General features: G+C 47.2%; 1 protein-coding gene across 1 annotated transcript in view; it reads left to right on the forward strand.

Moving 5' to 3' along the window:
• LOC137351561 (beta-1,4-galactosyltransferase 2-like) overlaps positions 1-21,419 on the forward strand; it is a 68,060-nt gene that overhangs the window by 16,902 nt on the left and 29,739 nt on the right. Inside the window, exons 2-3 of the mRNA XM_068016087.1 lie at positions 4,383-4,410; positions 19,153-19,245. Of these exons, the coding sequence (XP_067872188.1) occupies positions 4,383-4,410; positions 19,153-19,245 (121 nt within the window). The remainder of the gene's footprint in view (positions 1-4,382; positions 4,411-19,152; positions 19,246-21,419) is intronic.

The raw sequence follows: 21,419 nt of genomic DNA on the forward strand, positions 1-21,419 counted from the left end.
GGCCCATCCTGCATCCTCCACTTTCGTGTCTGGAGAATTGCTTTCCAGAGGGCACAGATTAGAGGTGATTGACAACAGAGCCAGAGGCAACATGAGGGAAAACTTTTTTTGTGTGCAGTGAGAGGTTAGGATTTGGATCGACCTCGTTTAATCGATAATATATATGGCTGGTTTGCCGTAGACAGCGCAGTGTGTTGCGATCTGTAATGCACTGTCTGAGAGGGTGGCAGAAGCTGTAATTTTAAAAAGGGAATTGGATAAATACTTGTAAAGGCAAATAAATTGCAGGGCAATGAGGAAAGAGCAGAGGGGAGTGGGACTAATTGGATGGCTCTTTAAACAGATCCAGCACAGGCGCAGTGAGCCAAATGGCCTCCTCCTGTGTTATATCATTGTATGGTTCTGTTTTGTCCTTGACCACTCAAATTCTGGCATGGAAGATAAATGTCGGCGTAACACGATTCCAAAATGTTTCTGTCCAAATGGCGCATCTGGTTGCACATCAATTCTTCTGTACTGTGAGGTAATTTATTTTGCATGATGTTAGGAATGCTAGAGTACTGAGACACATTACCGTAAATGCAATAACACTTGCAAATCGAAATGCAAAGGATGCCTGGTGCAAAGTTGTGTGGCTAATTGACAACCAACATCACAAACAGATTATCTGATCATTAGCACATTGCTCTTTGTGGGTTCCTGTGCAAATTGGCAGCCAACTTTCCTACATGACAACAGTGACTACACTTCAAAAGTGCTTCATAAGAGTCGTACAGCATAGAAACAGGCCCTTCGGCCCACCGCGTCCATGCCGACCATAATGCCGATCTATACTAATCCCAACCGCCTGCATTAATTGCATATCCCTCTATGCCTTGCTCATTCAGGTACCTGTCCAGGTGCCTCTTAAATGTTGCTACTGTCCCTGCCTCCACCACCTCCTCTGGCAGCTCATTCCAGATACCCACTATTCTTTGTGTGAAAAATTTACCCCTTTGATCCCCTTTAAACCTCCTCCCTCTCGCCTTAAATCGATGCCCTCTAGTTTTAGTCACCCCTACCATGGGAAACAGACTCTGGCTATCTACCCTATCTATGTCTCTCAATTTTATATACCTCTATCATGTCCCCTCTCAGCCTCCTTCGCTCCAGGGAAAACAGACTCAGCCTATCCAATCTCTCTTTATAACTCAAGCCCTCCAAACCAGGCAACATCCTTGTGAATCTTTTCTGCACCCTCTCCAGCTTAATCACATCTTTCCTGTAGTGCGGTGACCAGAACTGCACACAGTACTCCAAATGCGGCCTAACCAACATTATGTACAACTGTAACATGACGTCCCAACTCTTGTACTCAATGCCTCGGCCAATGAAGGCATTAAAGCATCGCAGGACATCCTGAAGTGGTGAAAGGTACTATACATAAATGCAAGTTTTTTTTTTAACCAGTCATCAAGACTCTGAAGGTTAAACCAGACACAAGGGGTGAAAGTACTAACACGTGGCATCTGCCTTAGAGTGTCCCTTCAGCCTCTAATACAACGCGTATTTGTGTCGAGACTTAGCAGTAGTTTTCCAGTTTGATGAACCACAGGAGCTCAAATTACTTGCTGTTGCTGCAGCATGTGACAAGCAAACAAGCACGGGGGAGATTAACATCAAGGGAGAAGGTGCAGCTTTGACTTATCAAGAAGGCATCAGAGATTAGGAGTCATAACTAATGAGGAGAGACTTGACATACCGAGACTATTTCTATCCGTGTGGATAAAACTAAGAAGCGATTCAGTAGAAGATTTTAAAATGATGAAATGTTTCGCTGGGTGATCAGGGAAGGAATATTCTCTCTGGATAGTGAGTGAGTGACGGCAGGTGGGCAAGCATCTATTTTAAAATATGTCACAAAGAGATTGAGGAGAGGTTACAAGACATTTCTTAATAGAATAATAAAACATAGAAAATAGGAGCAGGAATAGGCCATTCGGCCCTTCGAGCCTGCTCCGCCATTCATTATGATCATGGCTGATCATCCAACTCAGTAACCTGTTCCCGCTTTCGCCCCATACCCTGTGATCCCTTTAGACCCAAGAGCTATATCTAACTCCTTCTTGAAAACATGCAATGTTTTGGCCTCAACTGCTTTCTGTGGTAGTGAATTCCACAGGTTCACCACTCTCCGGGTGAAGAAATTTCTCCTCGTCTCAGTCCTGAAAGGTTTACCCCGTATCCTTAGATTATGACCCCTGGTTCTGGACTCCCCCACCATTGGGAACATTCTTCCTGCATCTACCCTGTCAAGTCATGTTAAAATTTTGTAGGTTTCTATGAGATTCCCCCTTACTCTTCTGAACTCCAGCGAATATAATCCTAACCGACTCAATCTCTCCTCATATGTCAGTCCCACCATCCCGGGAATCAGTCTGGTAAACCTTCGCTGCACTCCCTCTATAGCAAGAACATCCTGTTGAACACCATTTGGAGGAAGCACTGAAGGTGGCAAGGGCACAGAATGTACTCTGGGTGGGGGACTTCAATGTCCATCACCAATAGTGGCTCGGTAGCACCACTACTGACCGAGCTGGCCGAGTCCTAAAGGACATAGCTGCTAGACTGGGTCTGCGGCAGGTGGTGGGGGAACCAACATGAGTGAAAAACATACTTGACCTCGTCCTCACCAATCTGCCTGCCACAGATGTTTCTGTCAATGACAGTATTGGTAGGAGTGACCACGGCACAGTCCTTGTGGAGACGAAGTCCCACCTTCACATTGAGGATACCGTCCATCGTGTTGTGTGGCACTATCACTGTGCTAAATGGGATAGATTTCGAACAGATCTAGCAATGCAAAACTGGGCATCCATGAGGCGCTGTGGGCCATCAGCAGCAGCAGAATTGTACTCAACCACAATCTGTAACCTCATGGCCCGGCATATCCCCCACCCTACCATTACCATCAAGCCAGGAGACCAACCCTGGTTCAATGAAGAGTGCAGCAGGGCATGCCAGGAGCAGCTCCAGGCATACCTCAAAATGAGGTGTCAACCTGGTGAAGCTACAACATAGGACTATCTGCGTGCCAAACTGCGTAAGCAGCATGCGATAGACAGAGCTAAGTGATCCCATAACCAACGGATCAGATCTAAGCTCTGCAGTCATGCCACATCCAGCCGTGAATGGTGATGGACAATTAAACAACTAACAGGAGGAGGTGGCTCCGCAAATATCCCCATCCTCAATGATGGGGGAGCCCAGCACATCAGTGCGAAAGATCAGGCAGAAGCATTTGCAACAATCTTCAGCCAGAAGTGCCGAGTTGATGATCCATCTTGGCCTCCTCCTGAAGTCCTCAGCATCACAGATGCCAGACTTCGGCCAATTTGATTCACTCCGCATGATATCAAGAAACGACTGAAGGCACTGGATACTGCAAAAGCTATGGGCCCTGATAATCCGGCAATAGTACTGAAGACCTGTGCTCCAGAACTTGCCATGCCCCTAGCCAAGCTGTTCCAGTACAGCTACAACACTGTCATCGATCCTGCAATGTGGAAAATTGCCCAGGTATGTCCTGTACACAAAAAGCAGGACAAGTCCAACCCGGCCAATTACCGCCCCATCAGCCTACTCTCAATCATCAGTAAAGTGATGGAAGGTGTCATCAACAGTGCCATCAAGCGGCACTTGCTTAACAAGAACCTGCTCAGTGATGGTCAGTTTGGGTTTCGCCAGGGCCACTCAGCTCCTGACCTCAATACAGCCTTGGTTCAAACATGGACAAAAGAGCTGAATTCAAGAGGTGAGGTGAGAGTGACTGCCCTTGACATCAAGGCAGCATTTGACCGAGTATGGCATCAAGGAGCCCTAGCAAAACTGAGGTCAATGGGAATCAGGGGGAAAACCCTCCGCTGGTTGGAGTCACACCTAGCGCAAAAGAAGATGGTTGTGGTTGTTGGGGGTCAATCATCTCAGCTCCAGGACATCACTGCAGGAGTTCCTCAGGGTAGTGTCCTAGGCCCGACCATCTTTAGCTGCTTCATCAATGACCTTCCTTCAATCATAAGGCCAGAAGTGGGGATGTTTGCTGATGATTGCACAATGAGGAGTCACGAATGGTGCTGAACAGATACTGAAGCAGTCCATGTAGAAATGCAGCAAGACCTGGACAATATCCAGGATTGGGCTGATGTGTGGCATGAATGTTACTTGCCACTTAAGTGCCAGGGAATGACCATCTCCAACAAGAGAGAATCTAACCATCTCCCCTTGACATTCAACGGCATTACCATCGCTGAATCCCCCACTATCAATATCCTAGGGGCTACCATTGACCAGAAACTGAACTGGAGTATCCATATAAATATCGTGGCTACAAGAGCAGGTCAAAGGCTAGGAATCCTGAGGCGAGTAACTCACGTCCTGACTCCCCAAAGCCTGTCCACCATCTACAAGGCACAAGTCAGGAGAGTGATGGAATACTCTCCACTTGCCTCGATGGGTGCAGCTCCAACAACACTCAAGAAGCTCGACACCATCCAGGACAAAGCAGCCCGCTTGATTGGCACCCCATTTACAAACATTCACTCCCTCCACCACCGACGCACAGTGACAGCAGTGTGTACCATCTACAAGATGCACTGCAGCAATGCACCAAGGCTCCTTAGACAGCACCTTCCAAACCCGCGACCTCTACCAACTAGAAGGACAAGGGCAGCAAATACATGGGAACGCCACCACCTGCAGGTTCCCCTCCAAGTCACATACCATCCTGACTTGGAACTATATCGCTGTTCCTTCACTGTCGCTGGGTCAAAATCCTGGAACTCCCTTCCAAACAGCACTGTGGGTGTACCTACCCCAAATGGACAGCAGCGGTTCAAGAAGGCAGCTCACCACCACCTTCTCGAGGGCAATTCGGGATGGGCAATAAATGCTGGCCTGGGCAGTGACGCCCACATCCCATGAATGAATTAAAAAAAAAATCCTTCCTCAGATAAGGAGACCAAAACTGCACACAATATTCCAGGTGTGGCCTCATCAAAGCCCTGTATAATTGCAGCAAAACATCCCTGCTCCTGTACTCGAATCCTCTCGCTATGAAGGCCAACATACCATTTGCCTTTTTTTACCGCCTGTTGCACCTGCATGCTTACCTTCAGCGACTTGTGTACGAGAACATCCAGGTCTCGCTGCATATTCCCCTGTCTCAGTTAATAGCCATTCAGATAATCTGCTTTCTTGTTTTTGCTACCAAAGTGGATAGCCTCACATTTATCCACATTATACTGCATCTGTCATGCATTAGCCCACTCACTCAACTTGTCCAAATCACCCTGAAGCCTCTCTGCATCCTCCTCACAACTCACCCTCACACCCAGTTTTGTGTCATCTGCAAATTTGGAGATATTACATTTAGTTCCCTCATCTAAATCACTAATGTATATTGTGAATAGCTGGGGTCCTAGCACTGATCCCTGCGGTACCCCACTAGTCACTGCCTGCCATTCGGAAAAAGACCCATTTATCCCTACTCTTTGTTTCCTGTCTGCCAACCAATTTTCTATCCATCTCAATACACTACCCCCAATCCCATGTGCTTTAGTTTTACGTGTTAATCTCTTATGTGGGACTTTGTCGAAAGCCTTCTGAAAGTCCAAATAAACCACATCCGCTGGCTCCCCCTCATCAACTCTACTAGTTACATCCTCGAAGAACTCTAGTAGATTTGTCAAGCATGTTTTCCCTTTCATAAATCCATGCTGACTCTGCCCGATTCTACCACTGTTCTCTAAGTGCTCTGCTATAAAATCTTTGATAATGGACTCTAGAATTTTCCCCACTACCAACGTTACGCTGACTGGTCTATAATAATCAAACTTTGCAGTTCTTTTGCCTCCACACTGAATCTCGAGCCAAATGTGAACACTTAGCTTCAATATTTGGAGGCCTGCAGATGACATCCAGAACGCAGAAAATGCATTCACACCGAGGTATCAGCAACCACCACCCCCCCCCCCCCCCCGCCCCACCGCCCAAACAAAATTCCTTTGGACTCAGCTCAGGGACTTTAAAAAAAAAATCATTCCCAGATGTGGGCATCGCTGCCGAGGCTGGCACTTGTTGCCCATCCCTAATTGCCCTTGAGAAGGTGGTGGTGAGTCGCCTTCTTGAACTGCCACAGTCTGTGTGGGGTAGGTACACCCACAGTGCTGTTAGGGAGGGAGTTCCAGGATTTTGACCCAGTGACAGTGAAGGAACGGCTGTTATATCACCAAATCAGGATGCTGTGTGTGACTTGGAAATGAACTCTTACGTGGTCATGTTCCTGTGAGCCTGCTGCCCTTGTCCTAGATGGTAGAGGTTGTGGATGTGGGAGGTGCTGTCAAAGATGTTGTGTGTGATTATTATAAACAGAAAATGTGTCAGACGCATGTGCCTCCACTACTGACGCCTGTATCGTAGTGTGGTCACATTTAGGTACGCCGACAAGATATAAACACTCCACCCTTGGTTTGGACCTTCTAATTGAATATTAAGGGCCCTCCGGCCTCCCTCAATAGACAAGCTTTTATGTCGTGTGAGACCCATGCTGGTCTTGCCACATATAAGCCCAATGTCGAACTGCTGCCACCTCACCTGGGAGCACAGCCCCTTCCAACCCATCGCCACCATCTGGAAGAACAAGGGCAGCAGGCGCACAGGAGCACCACCACCTGCAAGTTCCCCTCCAAGCCACACACCATCCTGACCTGCAACACATATCAGCCGTTCCTTCATTGCCACTGGGCCAAAATTTGGAGGCACCCAACTTTTAACAGCACTTTTGACTGGCACCTCCACCCCACGCACTGCAGCAGTTCAAGAAGAAGGCCAACCACCATCTCAGAAAGAGGACCTGCGAGGACCACAACTCGTCTCCGTTTTTACACTGCTCCTTCGGAACACCCAGAGCTGTTTTACCTCTGATTCACAGCTGGTGTGAATAGCCTCTGCGAAGCAACCTGGTGTCAACAAACAATATAAAAGCACCTAATATTTTCCCTTTGTCTCATCCCACTGCTTGTGCCATCTACACCTAACTCAATACGTTTCAGCAGCAAGCGAAACATTTATATATCTCTGTGGGCAATTCAAAAAGTTGTTGGAGGCCGTATCATTTTGTTTTTCCTTCCAGCTCCTTTATTTAGTGTTTTTGTTTCTCTGTTGGGAATGAGTGATGAATTTATTCCGTCTCATTTAATCCAGTCAGCGAGAATGTTCTGCTTGATGAAACTGTTGGTGTTGCTATTGTGTTCCAGTTAATACGGTTTCTCACATGATGAATAATTAAGCAGCCCTGTGAATGGACGGTGCATAAATTCAAATGAGACACTTTTTATCTGTGCAGTGTTGCTCACTAATGGTTTGTTGCAATCCATAAACCAAGGCCCTGCTTTTGGGAATGATCCAAAATGTTGTACTTTGGAACATTAGGAACAGGATCAGGCTGTTCTGCCCCTCAAATCTCTTCCACCCCTTCAGTTGGATCATGCCTTCTCTCCATTTACACCCCACATCTCTTGAGATCCTTGCCTAACAAAATCTCAGTTTTGAAAATTTCACTGGATTCCTCCCAGTATCCACAGCCTTTTGAAGGGGAAAAGATCCCACATTTCTTTTTATGTGGGAGGGAAAAGTGCTTCCTGATTTCACTCTTGAATGGCCTAGCTCTTATTTGGGATTCCAACACTACAGGAAATAGATTTTCTGTGTCTACCCTATCGAGTCCCTCTTACCAGTTTTAAAATGATAAATGAGGGTCATGGGGGTGTGGGGGGCGGCGGGGGGGGATCCTGTCCGGAGGCTATGGGGAAAGAGCAGGGAACTAACTGGGTAGCCCGTTCAACAAGCCGGCACATGTATGATGGGCTGAATGGCCTCCTTCTGTGCTGTAAGATCCTTTGATTCTTTGAGTGACTACAGCTCATAGTCACACCATTAAGCCCAGGATGATACATGTGATTGATGTTAACCTATCCATACGCTGCTATTCTGAACTCCGGAATGGGATTCTGGAGCACTGGGCTGGAGATGGTTCCATTCGGAATCACGTTGTTCATCGGACTCTGTGCTTCTCAAATGGCTGAATCATTAACTCCGCTCTGTGTGTGGGGTGCTCTGTAAAATAGATTCTCTTCTTCACCGGCTTTAAAGTAACCAACAGCTGGGTCCGTGTGGCCGGTTTTACCCATTTGGAATCATTCCTGGTTGTTCGGCCAGTTACATCGGGACAGGAGGAGGCCATTCAGCCCCACGAGCCTATTCCTGCCCTGTACCCTAACTCCATCTGCCTGCCCAGGCCCCTAGCTCTGGAATACCCTCCCTACACCTCTCCGCCTCACTTTCCTCCTTTAAGACACTTCTTAAAACCCAATTTTATGCCCCCTGCAGGAAGGGGCTAGAGTTGGGGGGGGGGGGGGGGGGCGGTGGGCAGGCGCCGTTCCCATTGCCTTCCATGCCAGGCTGCAATTTTACGAGTGGCGGGGAGGGAGGTGACAAAAGGCCTGCCCACCCCAGGCCAATTGTGGCCCTTAAGTGGCCAATTAATTGCCACATAAGGGCCTCCTCCCGCTGCCGCTGGTATGTTACCAGGGGTGGATGGGCACTTCATCAGCTGTGGAGGCCATCCAGTAAGACCTGCCAGTCTGTCTCCTTGTTGGCCCAAGGTGGATCGGGAACCCTGTGCCCCACGGAGGGCCCCCCAGCAGCTCCTGCTGCCCTCACTAGTGCACCTCCCACAGCCCCCCTGATCAACCCCCACCGCCCCCCTCACTGGGGCCCAGCTGATTATCCCCGGCGAGGCCTGAAACTCCACTTACCATTTTTGGCACCGGCGTCCATGATCCTCCTGAAGCTGGGTGCAGTCTCAGCAGTGGACACGGCTCCCAGTGGCGTTGCTGGGACTGTGGAGATGCCAGCCCACTGATTGGCTGGCAGCTCCTGGAGGCGGGAGTTCCTGCCTCAGAAGGAACGAAATCCCGCCTGAGGCCTATTTAGGCCCCGCAAAATCGCAACGCAGCTTCTAGGCTCAGCGGCGGTGGGCTCGCCCACGACTTCTAAGCCGGTGGGCGGGGCCTCCACCCTGACGTAAAATTCTGGCCTACCTCTGACCATCTTATTGAAATGTACAAGATTCTGAGGCTTGGCAGGGTCGATGTTGAGAAGATGTTTCCACTGGTGGGGGAATCTCGAACTAGGGGACATGGTTACAGAATAAAGGGGACACTCATTTAAAACTGAGATGCGAAGAAATTTCTTCTCTGAGGGTAGTGAATGTCTGGGATTCTCTACCCCAGAGAGTTGTGGAGGCTAGATCACTGAAATTATTTAAAGAGGTGGTTATATAGATTTTTGAAATATCGGAGAGTTGAGGGCCATGAGGTGCTGGCACGAAAGAGGAGTTAAGGTCTGGGGCAGATCAGCCATGGTATTGAGTGGCGGGGCAGGCTTGAAGGGCTGAATGGCCTACTCCTGCTCCTATTTCTTATGTTCTTATGGCTAAACTTTTGGTCACCTGACTTAATATCTCCTTTTGTGGCTTGTTGTCATGCTTTATTTTATAATGGCTCCTGTGAAGTGCCTTGGAATGTTTGTTCCGTTAAAAGGCACTTATAAATATAGGTGGTTGTTAATATCTTGGCTTCATAGGCCCTAATACCTGTGGCTAACAAAAATCTATCCATCTCAGATTTGAAACTATGAATTGAGCTTGCATCGACTGCTATTTGTGGGAGAGAGTTCCACATTTCTACCACCCTTTGTGTGAAGAAGTGTTTCCTAACTTCTCTCCTATCTCTAAAACTAAAAACTAAAACTAAATAGCCTGCCTCCGATTTCTAGGTTATCTTGTGCTAGGCTCTCCCCACCAGTGGAAAACGTTTCTCTCTATCTACCCCATCAATTCCTCTCAAAATCCTAAAACCTCAAATCTAGTCACTGTTGAGCAGGTGTTCTACATCCATATAAAAGAAATAAATACATTTATGATATTATTATAAATTTCTCTCGTCTCTTTCACAACTTCAAGACGTCCCAAAGCGCTTTGCAACCAATGAAGTACATTTGAATTGCAGTCACTGTTGTAATGTAGGAAACATGGCAGCCAATTTGCGCACAGCAAGCTCCCACAAACCATAATGTGATGATAACCCAGATAATCTGTTTTGGTGGTGGTTGGTTGAGGGATAATTATTGGCCAAGAAAGCAGGGAGAATTCCCCTGCCGTTCTTCGAATAGTGTCGTGGGATCTTTAACATCCATCGGAGAGGGTAGGTGGGATCTTGGCTTAACATGTGGTTAAAGTAACAGCATCTCCGACAGTGCACCACTCCCTCAGCACTGTCCTGGATTGTTAGTGCAGGTTATGTGCCAAGACTGTGGAGTGGGTCTGGAACCCACAATCTTCTGACTCTGAGGCACGAGTGCCATGGACAAGCCGGAAGCGATCTTAAACTTGTTATTGTGCTTGTTCGAAAAAGGGGGAGAATCAGCCCTGTTCCTAGTGGCCAAGCGGTTACCGACGCTGGGAAGTACATGGGCATGGATGTTGGCAGAGGACAGGAGAGGTTTTGACTGGTACCCTCTTCTGCACCCCACCCCCAGCCAAGCATGTGTAGAGTGGTAACGAAAGCCTGCACCACCAGGAGAGGGGGGAGGAAAATGAAGAAGGAGCTTCCTTGTGGCCAAACGTAGACAGTGAACGCACTGACAAAATACAAAACTGAACCTTTTATATGCTTAGGCCACCTGCATCAAGCAAGCATAAGATAAACTTGCAGACTGCAGCCTTGACCTTTGGTCATCCATGACAGGATTTCTGTTTTGTTTTTGTGTTGCTGTGTAATATGGCCAGCTGGAAATGTGAGGCTATGTATATCCAGGCTGCCTCCAGCATTATTCTCGAGTCAGTTGCTGAAATAAGTAAGAAAGAAGAAAGTCTTGCATTTATATAGCGCCTTTCACAACTTCAGCACTTCCTAAAGTGCTTTACAGCCAATGAAGTACTTTTTGATGTGCAGTCACTGTTGCAATGCAGGAAACACAACAGCCAATTTGCATCCAGCGAGCTCCCACAAACAAACAGCAATGTTACAATGAGCTGATAATCTCTTTTCAGCGGTGGTGTTTCAGGGATAAATATTGGCCTGGGCATCAGGGAGAACTCTCCTGCTATTTTTCAAATAGTGGTCGGGGGTTCTTTTATTTATGTCCAGTAGCGAAGACAGTTGGGGCCTCGGTTTAACGTCCCATCCGAAAGTCTGCACCCCACGACTGTGCAGTGTTCCCTCGGTACTGCATTGAAGTGTCGGCCTAGGTTCTGTGCTCAGGTCTCTGGAGTGGGACTTGAACCCATGACCTTTTCAGTCAGGTCAGTGTGCTACGCAATGAACCGAGGCTGACGCTTCATGCAAGCACACAGCATGTGGCAAAGCCTTAGGGAAAGGAGAACGGAAAAGGCAGCCACAAACCGCTTTTGTGAAGGTTTGCAGTGCTCGTGTTTTCCCCTCCCCCATTCCAGCCAGACCCAAGAGTTTGCTGAGCCAGTTTGATCAGCCACCTTCCTGCTGTCACATGAACAGGCTGCAGTGCTTTAAATCGTGATCAGAACCGAGGTAGTCTCTTCTACTCTGAAACGCATTTCAGGTCACATTCTTTTCAAGGATAAGGAAATGGTGCTGTAATCCTTACAGTTAATACCCTGGCACATTGTGCAGCTGCTGTGAGTTGTCTATGATTTAAATAGAACGTGCTGTCAGGTTGGGACCTTGTTAATCATATGTTGCCTCCATCACCCTTTTATTGTGCCTGTAGCCGAAGGAAGGGCGAAAGTCCAAAGCAGTATTTAGCATCAGGCTGTCGGCACCAGTGTACAAAGGGAGCACTGTTTGGCACACATTCCCACATTGCTGGCAGTTATTGCCCATAATACAAACAGAGTGTGCTGGAAATACACAGCAGTTCTGGAGAGACAAACAGAGTTAACGTTTCAGGCCTGTGACCTCTTACCTGGAATGTTAACTCTGCTTTTCTCAACCATAGATGTTGCCAGACCTGCTGAGTGTTTCCAGCACCTTCAGTTTCTATTTCAGATTTCCAGCATCTGCAGTATTTTGCTTTTATTCCAGTTTCCTGGGAGCTTGGTTGGAGGCCGTCTTGAACCCCTGCCAGCACAGGAATACGATACTCGGCCCCGCTGATCTATACTGGTATTTATGCTCCACTCGAGCCTCCTCCTACTATATTTGTGCATTTAGCATGAAAGCAGTTACGATCTGCCGCCCCCCCCCCCCCCACCCCCCCCCCTTTCATCTCTCACCCTTTGACTCTCCAGAGCCACTGATCATACATGGAAAGAGACCTGAGACAGATACAGCAGCTAACAGTCTGGAGTCACATCTAGGCTCAGACTGGATAAGGACAGCAGGTTTCCTTCCCGAAAAGACGTTAGTGAACTAGTTGGGTTTTTACCACAATCCGACAGCTTCGTGATGACACTTATTGATCCCAGCTTTGGTATTCCCTTTTTTCATATTGATTTCAAATTCTCAAAATGCTGTGGTAGAATTTGTATCCTCCAGCTTTCGGGCACAGGCTTCCCGGCTTTCTAGTGTTTTTTTTATTCATTCATGGGATGTGGGTGTCGCTGGCCAGGCCAGCATTTATTGCCCATCCCTAATTGCCCTCGAGAAGGTGGTGGTGAGCTGCCTTCTTGAACCGCTACAGTCCATGTGAGGTAGGTACACCCACAGTGCTGTTAGGAAGGGAGTTCCAGGATTTTGACCCAGCGACAGTGAAGGAACGGCGATATAGTTCCAAGTCAGGATGATGTGTGACTTGGAGGGGAACTTGCAGGTGGTGGAGTTCCCATGTATTTGCTGCCCTTGTCCTTCTAGGTGGTAGAGGTCACGGGTTTGGAAGGTGCTGTCGAAGGAGCCTTGGTGCATTAGTCCAGTAAACATAACTACTCCACGAACACATCCCCAAAAATTAAGCTTGGATGTTGGCTTTTATTTAGTACTTTCTAAGGGACTATCAACCTATTTTAAGTTGCCCCAGTCATTTTCATTTTAAGCACCCAGGTATATAGAGTTGGCATGCTGGAGCTCCCTTTTTCAGACCCTCGTTTCCCCCCCACCCCCCACCGGGGCTGAACCATCCTGATAGACAGCACTGAGAGACACTGATGGGATTCCAGTATCTCATCCAAGTGGGCATTAGTCAATCCGTTGAGCATAGTGAGTGAACAGCAGTCCGCTATTCCACCATGGGAGGCACAACTAAGTGTGCTGCTGTCCCCGCCGGACACATGGGGGAACTCAGGGGTGGGGGAGCGTGACAGAGTGGTGCGAGTGACAGGCCGACTCCGCTGATTTTTATTGGCTCGTTAACCAGCTCACCGCTTGCTGACTTCTCGACCACAAGGGGCGGGCGCTCAGAGGGGAGCGGCTGCCCAGCTGGTTAAAACCAGGCAGCAGGAGGCCGGAGGGTATGGTCACAACCGCAGGGTAAATGCTCGGGATGTGTGGGCAGGGTTTGGGGGGAGGAAACCCAGGGCAGGGGGAGGAATTGTAGACCCATAAATAAACTTGGCCCTAGCTATTGCTCCTGGCAGGGTAAAGCCACTCCACTGCTGTTCTCCTCCCTTGTCCCTTGCGTAGGCCTTAGGTTGAAATTGTAGATTGGGCCTAACTAATCTCTTCAGAGGCTGAACTGTATCTTTAAAGAGAGTCTCTCAAGCTTGGAATTTAAAGTTGCAGTCAGCCAGACTGGGACAGGCTAAAATAAATAAAAGCAAAATACTGCAGATGCTGGAAATCTGAACTAAAAACTAGAAATACTCAACAGGTCTGGCAGCATCTGTGGAGAGAGAAGCAGAGTTAGCCTTTCAGGTCAGTGACCCTTCATCAGAACTGGCAAATATTAGCCCATTTACAAAGCCCATTTACCTCCTCTCTCCTCACCATCCCAGGCCCCAAACACTCCTTTCAGGTGAAGCAGCGATTTACTTGTACTTCTTTCAATGTAGTATACTGTATTTACTGCTCACAGTGTGGTCTGCTCTACGTTGGGGAGATCAAACGCAGACTGGGTGACCGCTTTGCAGAACGCCTCCGCTCAGTCTGCAAGCAGGACCCTGAGCTTTCGGTTGCTGGCCATTTCAACACTCCCCCCTGCTCTCATGCTCACATCTCTGTCCTGGGATTGCTGTAGTGTTCCAGTGAACATCAGTACAAGCTTGAGGAACAGCATCTCATTTACCAATTAGGCACACTACAGCCTGCCGGACTGAACATTGAGTTCATTAATTTCAGAGCATGACGGGCCCCCCATTTTACTTTTAAGTTGTTTTTTTTCGTTTTCCTTTTTTTAAAATATTTTTTTGTGTTTATTTTATTTTATTTCATCTTAGTTTGTTCAGTTTGCTTACTCACTGTTTTTTTCATGTTTGTACTTGCGGCTGTTCAATTTTCAGTCCGTTAACACCCTTTCTGTACTAATGCTTTGTCTTTCAACACACCATTAACATATCTTAGCTGACCAGAAGGTCATGGAGCAATTCTGTGACCTTGTCCTATCTGCACCTTCTCCTTTGTTATCTCTTGCCCCACTCCCACTTTACTTGCATATAACCTTTCACATTTCTAATATTTGCCAGTTCTGAAGAAGGGTCACTGACCCGAAACGTTAACTCTACTTCTCTCTCCAGAAATGCTGCCAGACCTGCTGAGTATTTCCAGCATTTCTTGTTTTTATTTATGGCAAATATCAGAAATAGTTTCAGAGCATGACGGGCACTCCCTTTTTTAATTTTATTTTTCATTATTTTTTCTTTTTTGTTTGTTTCTTCTGTGCCTACCCACTGTTTTTTTTCACGTTTGTGCTTTGGGCCAAGGTTGTTCTATTTTTCTGTCCATTAACACCCTCTCTGCACTAAAGCTGTGTCTTTCACCACACCATTAAAATATTGTTTGCCTTTGTTCCATGACCTTCTGGTCAGTTATTCTCTGTGACCTTGGCCTATCAACACCCTCTCTTTTTGTTATCTCTTGCCCCACACCCGCTTTGTTTGCTCAAAGCCTATTACATTTCTAATATTTGCCAGTTCTAATGAAGGGTCACTGACCTGAAACATTAACTCTGTTTCTCTCTCCACAGATGCTGCCAGACCTGCTGAGTATTTCCAGCATTTCTTGTTTTTATTTGGGACAGGCTAACAGTTGGGTACTTTCTGCCAACCCCCCACCCTTGATTTAAAACTGCCCCTCCCCTCACCCATACGTTTCCGCCAGGCAGCAGGAATTACAATCGAGTCCACAGAGTCACTCTTCAGTGGGGCAGAGAGGAGGGGGGCATGGTTGTCAATGGATGTTCATTGGGCCAGGACTTTTCTCCTTTCTCCAACTAAAACCTGCTTCATCACCCCTTCCAATAACTCAGCAAAACAGCCATTCATAGAGTCAAAATGCCACAGAAGGAGGCCATTCAGCCCACTGTCTGTAGAACAATCCAGTCCGCCCTATTTCCCCGCTCTATCCCTGCAAGTTTATTTCCCACAAGTGTCCATCCAGTTTCCTTTTGAAATCATTCGTCTCTGCTTCCACCATCCTCGCAGACAGTGAGTTCCAGGTCATTGCCACTCGCTGCATAAAAAAGTTCTTTCTCACATTACCCCCTGCATCTCTTGCCCAAAACCTTCAATCTGTGTCCCCTAGTCCTTGTACCCCTAGTTATTGGGGACAGTGTTTCCTTGCCTACCTTTATCTAAACCTGTCATAATCTTGTACACCCCTATCGAATCTCCCCTCAATCTCCTTTGCTCCATGGAGAATAACCCCAGCTTCTCCAAGCTGACCTTGTAGCTAAAATCCCTCATCCCTGGAACCATTCTGGGAAATCTCAGCACTTTCACATCCTTCCTGAAATGTGACCAGAACTGGACGCAGTATTTCAGTTGGGGCCAAACCAGAGCTTTCTAAAGCTTCAGCATAGCTTCCCTGCTTTTGTACTCAATGCCTCTATCAAGCCCAAGATCAGAGAATGGTTACAGCATCGGAGGAGGCCATTCGGCCTGTCATGTACATGCTTCATAGAAGTGCTGCCCAAGGTAATGCACATCTGGAAAGGATTGGACCACAGGGGTCATCAAGCCAAGGCCATGCTGTTTTCATGAAGCCTCCATTCCCAAGCCCTTTCCTACCTGGAGTTGCTCGATAGCGATCAGAATCAGTAACCAATGCCCTTCCTCCTTCCTTGGGACTCCCAGTATTTTTTGCACCCTTTAGGATTGAGCAGTGGCTTCTTGGGCAAGTTGCTGGAATGCTGCTAATCCCTCTGGCAGCACAGCTCAGCATGGAAAGTATATAAACAGGAGCGCCTTAACATCTTCATAAGCAGTGGGAAGCAGGGAAGGAGGGATTAGGCGGAGCGACCAATAGCTCAGGCTAAGAGGTGGGGTGTGTGAATCTTTCAAAATGTGGAGAGGAGAAAGGGAGTTTGGGGAGGGAGGGTAGGTGTGACTGGGGAGCTGAATGTTCTGTCAGCGAGGGACGATGAGGTGCCGAGGTGGCCAGAGGCAGCTTGGTGCAAGCCTTGTGTGTTTGCAAATTCACCACATCCTTTTAATGTTAACTTAGGCACTCCCACTCAGATCGACACAACAATCTCCACTGGTGCAGTTGTGAGCAAACAGCTGTGTGAGGTTTGAGCGCATGTACACACGTGCAAGGCTGGGAGTGGATGTGGGCTTACCTGTCCACTGTTTCCGAAATCTACATCGCAGTATAAGTGAGGCCAATTGGTTCAGCAGCCGAGGGGAGTTCTATTGCAAGGTGGGCCTGGAAGGTAAAGCCTGGATGAAGGTAGATCACTGATACACATCACAGTGACAAAACAAAAGCAGACATTCGGCCCATCCAGCTGACCCTGTATCAAGAGCTTCAGTCCACCATTGCTGCTCCTGCTGCCTCTTGAATAACTGTTGAGCTTTTGTCTCCACTCCCCTCACTCAGAGACCATTCCAGCCGTGGCTCAGTGGGCAGCGCTCTCTCCTCTGAGTCTAAAGGTTGTAGGTTCAAGTCTCACTCCTGACACTTGAGTGCAAAATCTAGGCTGGCATTCCAGTGCAGTGCTGAGTGAGTGCTACACTGTCAGAGGTGTGCCCTCTTCAAGATGAGATGTTAAACCCAGGCTACGTCTGCCCTCTTGTGTGAACAATAAAGATTCCTGCTGCTATTTCAATGAAGAGCAGGAGAGTTCTCTCCGGTGTCCTGGTCAATATTTATCCCTCGATTAACATCACTCAAAAAAAAAATGCTATGGTACATATCACATTTCTGTTTGTTGGATGTTGCTGTGCGCAAATTGGCTGTTCTGTCTCCTACATCACTAATTGGCAGTAAAACGCTCTGTGACATCCTGAGGTCATGAAAGGTGCTATATAAATGCAAGTCTTTCTTTTATTCCTGGCATCCCTGGTCCCCTTACCATAGGAAGGATATTATTGCCATAGAGGGAGTGCAACGAAGGTTCACCAGACTTGTTCCCGGGATGGTGGGACTGACCTATGAAGAGAGATTGGGGAAACTGGGCCTGTATTCTCTAGAGTTTCGAAGAATGAGAGATGATCATATTGAAACCTACAAACTACTTAAAGGGATAGACAGGGTAGATGCAGCTAAGCTGTTTCCCCTGGTTGAGGAGTCTAGCACCAGGGGATGCAATTTCAAAATAAGGGGGAAGTCAGTTAGGAGAGAGATGGGGAGAAATTTCTTTACTCAGAGGGTTGTGAATCTTTGGAATTCTCTACCCCAGAGGGCTGTGAAGCTCAGTCATTGAGTATGTTTAAAGCAGAGATTGACAGATTTCTAAATACAAATGACATAAAGGGATATGAGGATAGTGTGGTAAAAATTGCAGTGGATGATCAGCCATGATCATATTGAATGGTGGGGCAGGCTCAGTGGGCTGAATGGCCTACTCCTGTTCCTATATTCCTATCAAGTCACTCTGTGAAGACAGACAATCGCGGTTTTACTGGAAATGGCCGTTTTCCTCTTGGGTACCTGTTTCCAGTCGGGCAGTGAGCCTCAACATGGTGGGAGCATTCCCCAGCCTCGGGGTTGGAAGGTTACGGCTTTGAACCCTGTTCCAGACAGGTCTGGCGAGCAGGAGACCAGTGCCCTGGTCTCTGAATGCTGCATTGACATCTACTTGGGTTACTTCTACCTGATGTGAGAGGAATGCAAAGCCAACCTGCTCCCTCTCAGTTGTATATTCCACTGCAGTTTGTGCTCTGGGTGAAGGCTATTGGGGAAACATCAAACAGCTGGGGCTCTTTTCTCTTGAAAAGAGAAGACTCAAGTGACCTGGTAAAGGTCTTGAGATTATGAAAGGGTTTGATAGGGTAGAGGTAGAGATGTTTCTGCTTATGAGGGAAGAACTAAGGGCTATAAGTATAAGACAGTCACAAATAAATCCAACAGGGAATTCAGGAGAAATTTCTTTACCCAGAGAGTGGTGAGAATGTGGAACTCACTATCACAGGGTGAGTAGCATAGATGCATTGAAGAGGAAGCTGGATCAACAGGAAGAGTGAGAGCTGGCTCATGGGGAGCATAAACACCAGTACAGACCAGGTAGGCTGAATGGCCTGTGTCTATGCTGTAAATACCATGTGAGGCCCCTTTTTATGTGGACATGTCATAAGCCTAGATGCAATGGGTGGGGGAGTTTACATTCCACTCCTGTTGGAGGAGGCTAGTCCAGTGGGTGACAACTCCGTGTTCAAAGGGTGGATCTTTAGGCTGTCTGGAGTGGAATTCAAACCCATAATCACAAGGGGGAATGTTACCATTGAGGCAAACCTCACTCTCACTGGACACAGTGCTCAGGATTATTAATTTTTCATACTTGGTGTCATATGATGTATATAAAGGCCTTTCTCATTCACCCATTGTCAAGACTGAAAACTTTCCCTAACATTCCATTGCGAGAGTCATCTGACTAGGATCGTGATATCAGTCTATCCCTCGGCATTTACAACTCCAACCACCATGGCCCTCACTAAACTTACTGCACCTTGGACGTTTCAACTTATTTTGAATTCTCCTTTCAAAACAGATGATGCCCTAACTCCAAGCAATGGGACAGCAGTCACCAAATCTTCAGAAGCCAATCACTTAGAGAAGTGTCCCGATAATCCACCAGAACTTGGTAAGTGACAAGGAAATTGACACAGTCAAAGCCTAGTTCTCAGTGATTAGAACAGCATTTTTAGAATAAGAATATTGGTTATTGTAGTATCTTGAAAATTTCTCCAATTAAATATTTGGAAGACTAAGGCTGTTGTCTTCAGTCTTTGTCACAAATTCTGTTCCATAGCCACCAGCTCCATCCGTCTCCCCGGCAACAGTCTGAGGCTGAACCAAACTGTTTGCAACCTTTGGTGTCATATTTGACCCCGAAATGAGCTTCCAACACACTTCCACTCCATCACTAACTCTGCCTATGTCCATCTCTTTTACGTTGCCTGACTCCACCCCTGCCTTAGCTCAGCTGCTGCTGAAACCTGCATCCATGCCTTTTATTACCTCAGAACTTGACTATTTCAAACTACTCCTGGCCAGCTTCCTATCTTCCACCCTCCATAAGCCTGAGCTAATCCAAAACTCTGCCCTCTGTGTTCTAAATTCCACCAGTTCCCATTCACCCTTGACCCCTGTACTCGCTGACATACATTGGTTCCCAGTCTGGCAATGCCTCCGTTTTAAAATTCTTATCATTGTTTTCAAATCTCTCCATGGCCTCGCCCCTCCCTATCTCTGTAACCTCCTCCAGCCCCATAACCGTCTGAGGTCTCTGTGCTTCTCTAATTCTGGCCTCTTGCCCATCCCCGATTTTAATTGCTCCACCATTGGTGGCCGCAGCTTCAGCTGCCAGGGCCCTGAACTCTGGAATTCCCTCCCTAAACCTCTCCACCTCACTCTCCTTTGAGGTTCCTTAAAATCTACTTTCTTTTCGGTCACCTGTCCTAATATCTCCTTATATAGTTTGGTTTTACATTTTGTTAATGCTGCTGTGAAGCATCTTGGGGCGTTTTAGTCTGTTAAATTGGGAGAACTTTGCAGGCCGATTTAACAGTCTGACAGGCTAAATGCTCTTTCCGTGGCCATAACCAACTTTATACCAGCCCATGGTGTGGGTTAGACCCATACAGTGCGAGGATTTTCTGGACTCCTACAGTCCATACGATGAGGGGGTGGGATGGTCTCACCGGACACGAGTATCCCGCTGGAGGTTATTTCAGAATTCCGAGCTGGAGCAGTTGTCTCCGCTCATCAAGACTGCTGGAGTGAGGAGCAGTGTCTATCTCGGAGGCAGCATTGTTGGCACTGAGCCAAAAGCTGACTCCAACCTTTTTAATTTGTCAGCATCAGTGGATAGCGCATTTGGCTCTGAGTCAGAAGGTTGTGGTTTCAAGTCCTACTCCAGGGGTTTGAGCACAATATCTCGGCTGACGCTCCATAGCAATACTGAGGGAGTGCTGTCCTTCAGACAAGATGTTAAAACCTAGGCCTTATCTGCCTTGTCACGTGGATGTAAAAGATCCCATGGTGTTATTTCAAAAGCTGTCGCCGATGTCCTGGTCAACATTTATCCCTCAACCAACATCACTCAAAACTGATTATCTGGGAACTTGCTGTGAACAAATAGGCAGGCATGTTTTCTACATTACAGAAGTGACTGCACCTCAAAAGTTCTTAATTGGCTGTAAAGTGCTTTTGGATGTTGTGAAAGGGGCTATAGAAATACAAGTCTCTTTTTTTTTTACCAGCCAGTTTAATGCTATACAATTAAACTTAATACAAGGAGGTGCCCCAATCGTGTAAATGAGCCTTTCAAACTAGGCAGGATCATTTACATAGTTGCATTTGTGGGAGCTTGCTGTGTGCTTCCCTACATTACAACACTTCTTTAAGTACTTCATTGACTGCAAAGCACTTTGAGACATCCTGAGGTTGTGTAAGGCACTACATAAATGCAACTTTTCTTATTTCTCCTTAACCAGATTAACTGCTCATTCATCGTAGCTTGTGGCCTTAATGCCCGTCCCTCATTGCCCTTGACAAGGTGGTAGTGAGACACCTTCTTGACAACTGAGTAGTTTTCTCAACCATTTCAGAGGATGGTTAAGCGTCAATCACATTGTTGGGTCTAAAGTCACATAGATCAGACTGGGCAAGGGCAGCAAATTTTCTTTAGTGAACCAATTGAGGTTTTATGACAATACAGTAGATACTAGCTTTTTATTCCATCTTTGTTTAATTGAATTTAAATTCCCCAGGTGCCATGGTGGGATTTGAACTCGCGTCTTTGTATCTTTAGTC

This window comes from Heterodontus francisci, chromosome 36, assembly GCF_036365525.1.
Source record: "Heterodontus francisci isolate sHetFra1 chromosome 36, sHetFra1.hap1, whole genome shotgun sequence".
NCBI lineage: Eukaryota > Metazoa > Chordata > Chondrichthyes > Heterodontiformes > Heterodontidae > Heterodontus > Heterodontus francisci.